This window comes from Penaeus monodon, chromosome 21 (assembly GCF_015228065.2).
Source record: "Penaeus monodon isolate SGIC_2016 chromosome 21, NSTDA_Pmon_1, whole genome shotgun sequence".
NCBI lineage: Eukaryota > Metazoa > Arthropoda > Malacostraca > Decapoda > Penaeidae > Penaeus > Penaeus monodon.
This window is the reverse complement of record NC_051406.1, coordinates 10,900,272-10,900,543: the sequence shown is the minus strand read 5'-3', so window position 1 is coordinate 10,900,543 and position 272 is coordinate 10,900,272. Positions and strand designations below refer to the sequence as shown.

The window sequence follows — 272 nt, the reverse complement described above, 5'->3', positions numbered from 1 at the left end:
AACCTTATTTCTCATCGCAGAGACTTGTTAAAGGCTGAATACCGGATTAAGAACCCGGACAATCTCGACTTGGAAGCGGACAGCTCTCTACACGGAAGATACATGGAAGCTGGGAGATTCGGCAGACAGAAGGGCGACTGCAAGAGAGCCTTCCCCGAATGCAGTATATCGTTTGTCGAAGGTTTTATGGACATTTGAAGGTCGTGGAAATATTTGGTAGAGAAAAAAAACAGACACTAAGGCAGACACAAGAGATAGAGGGAGGGAGGGAA

General features: G+C 46.3%; 1 protein-coding gene across 1 annotated transcript in view; it reads left to right on the top strand.

The window, feature by feature from the left end:
- The window catches only part of LOC119586697, a gene marked incomplete at its 5' end in the record, with an annotated part of 3,141 nt that extends 2,885 nt beyond the window's left edge, over window positions 1-256 (top strand). Inside the window, 1 exon segment of the mRNA XM_037935428.1 lies at window positions 21-256. Within this exon segment, the coding sequence (XP_037791356.1) occupies window positions 21-198 (178 nt within the window).
- Between the last annotated feature and the right edge of the window lie 16 nt (window positions 257-272).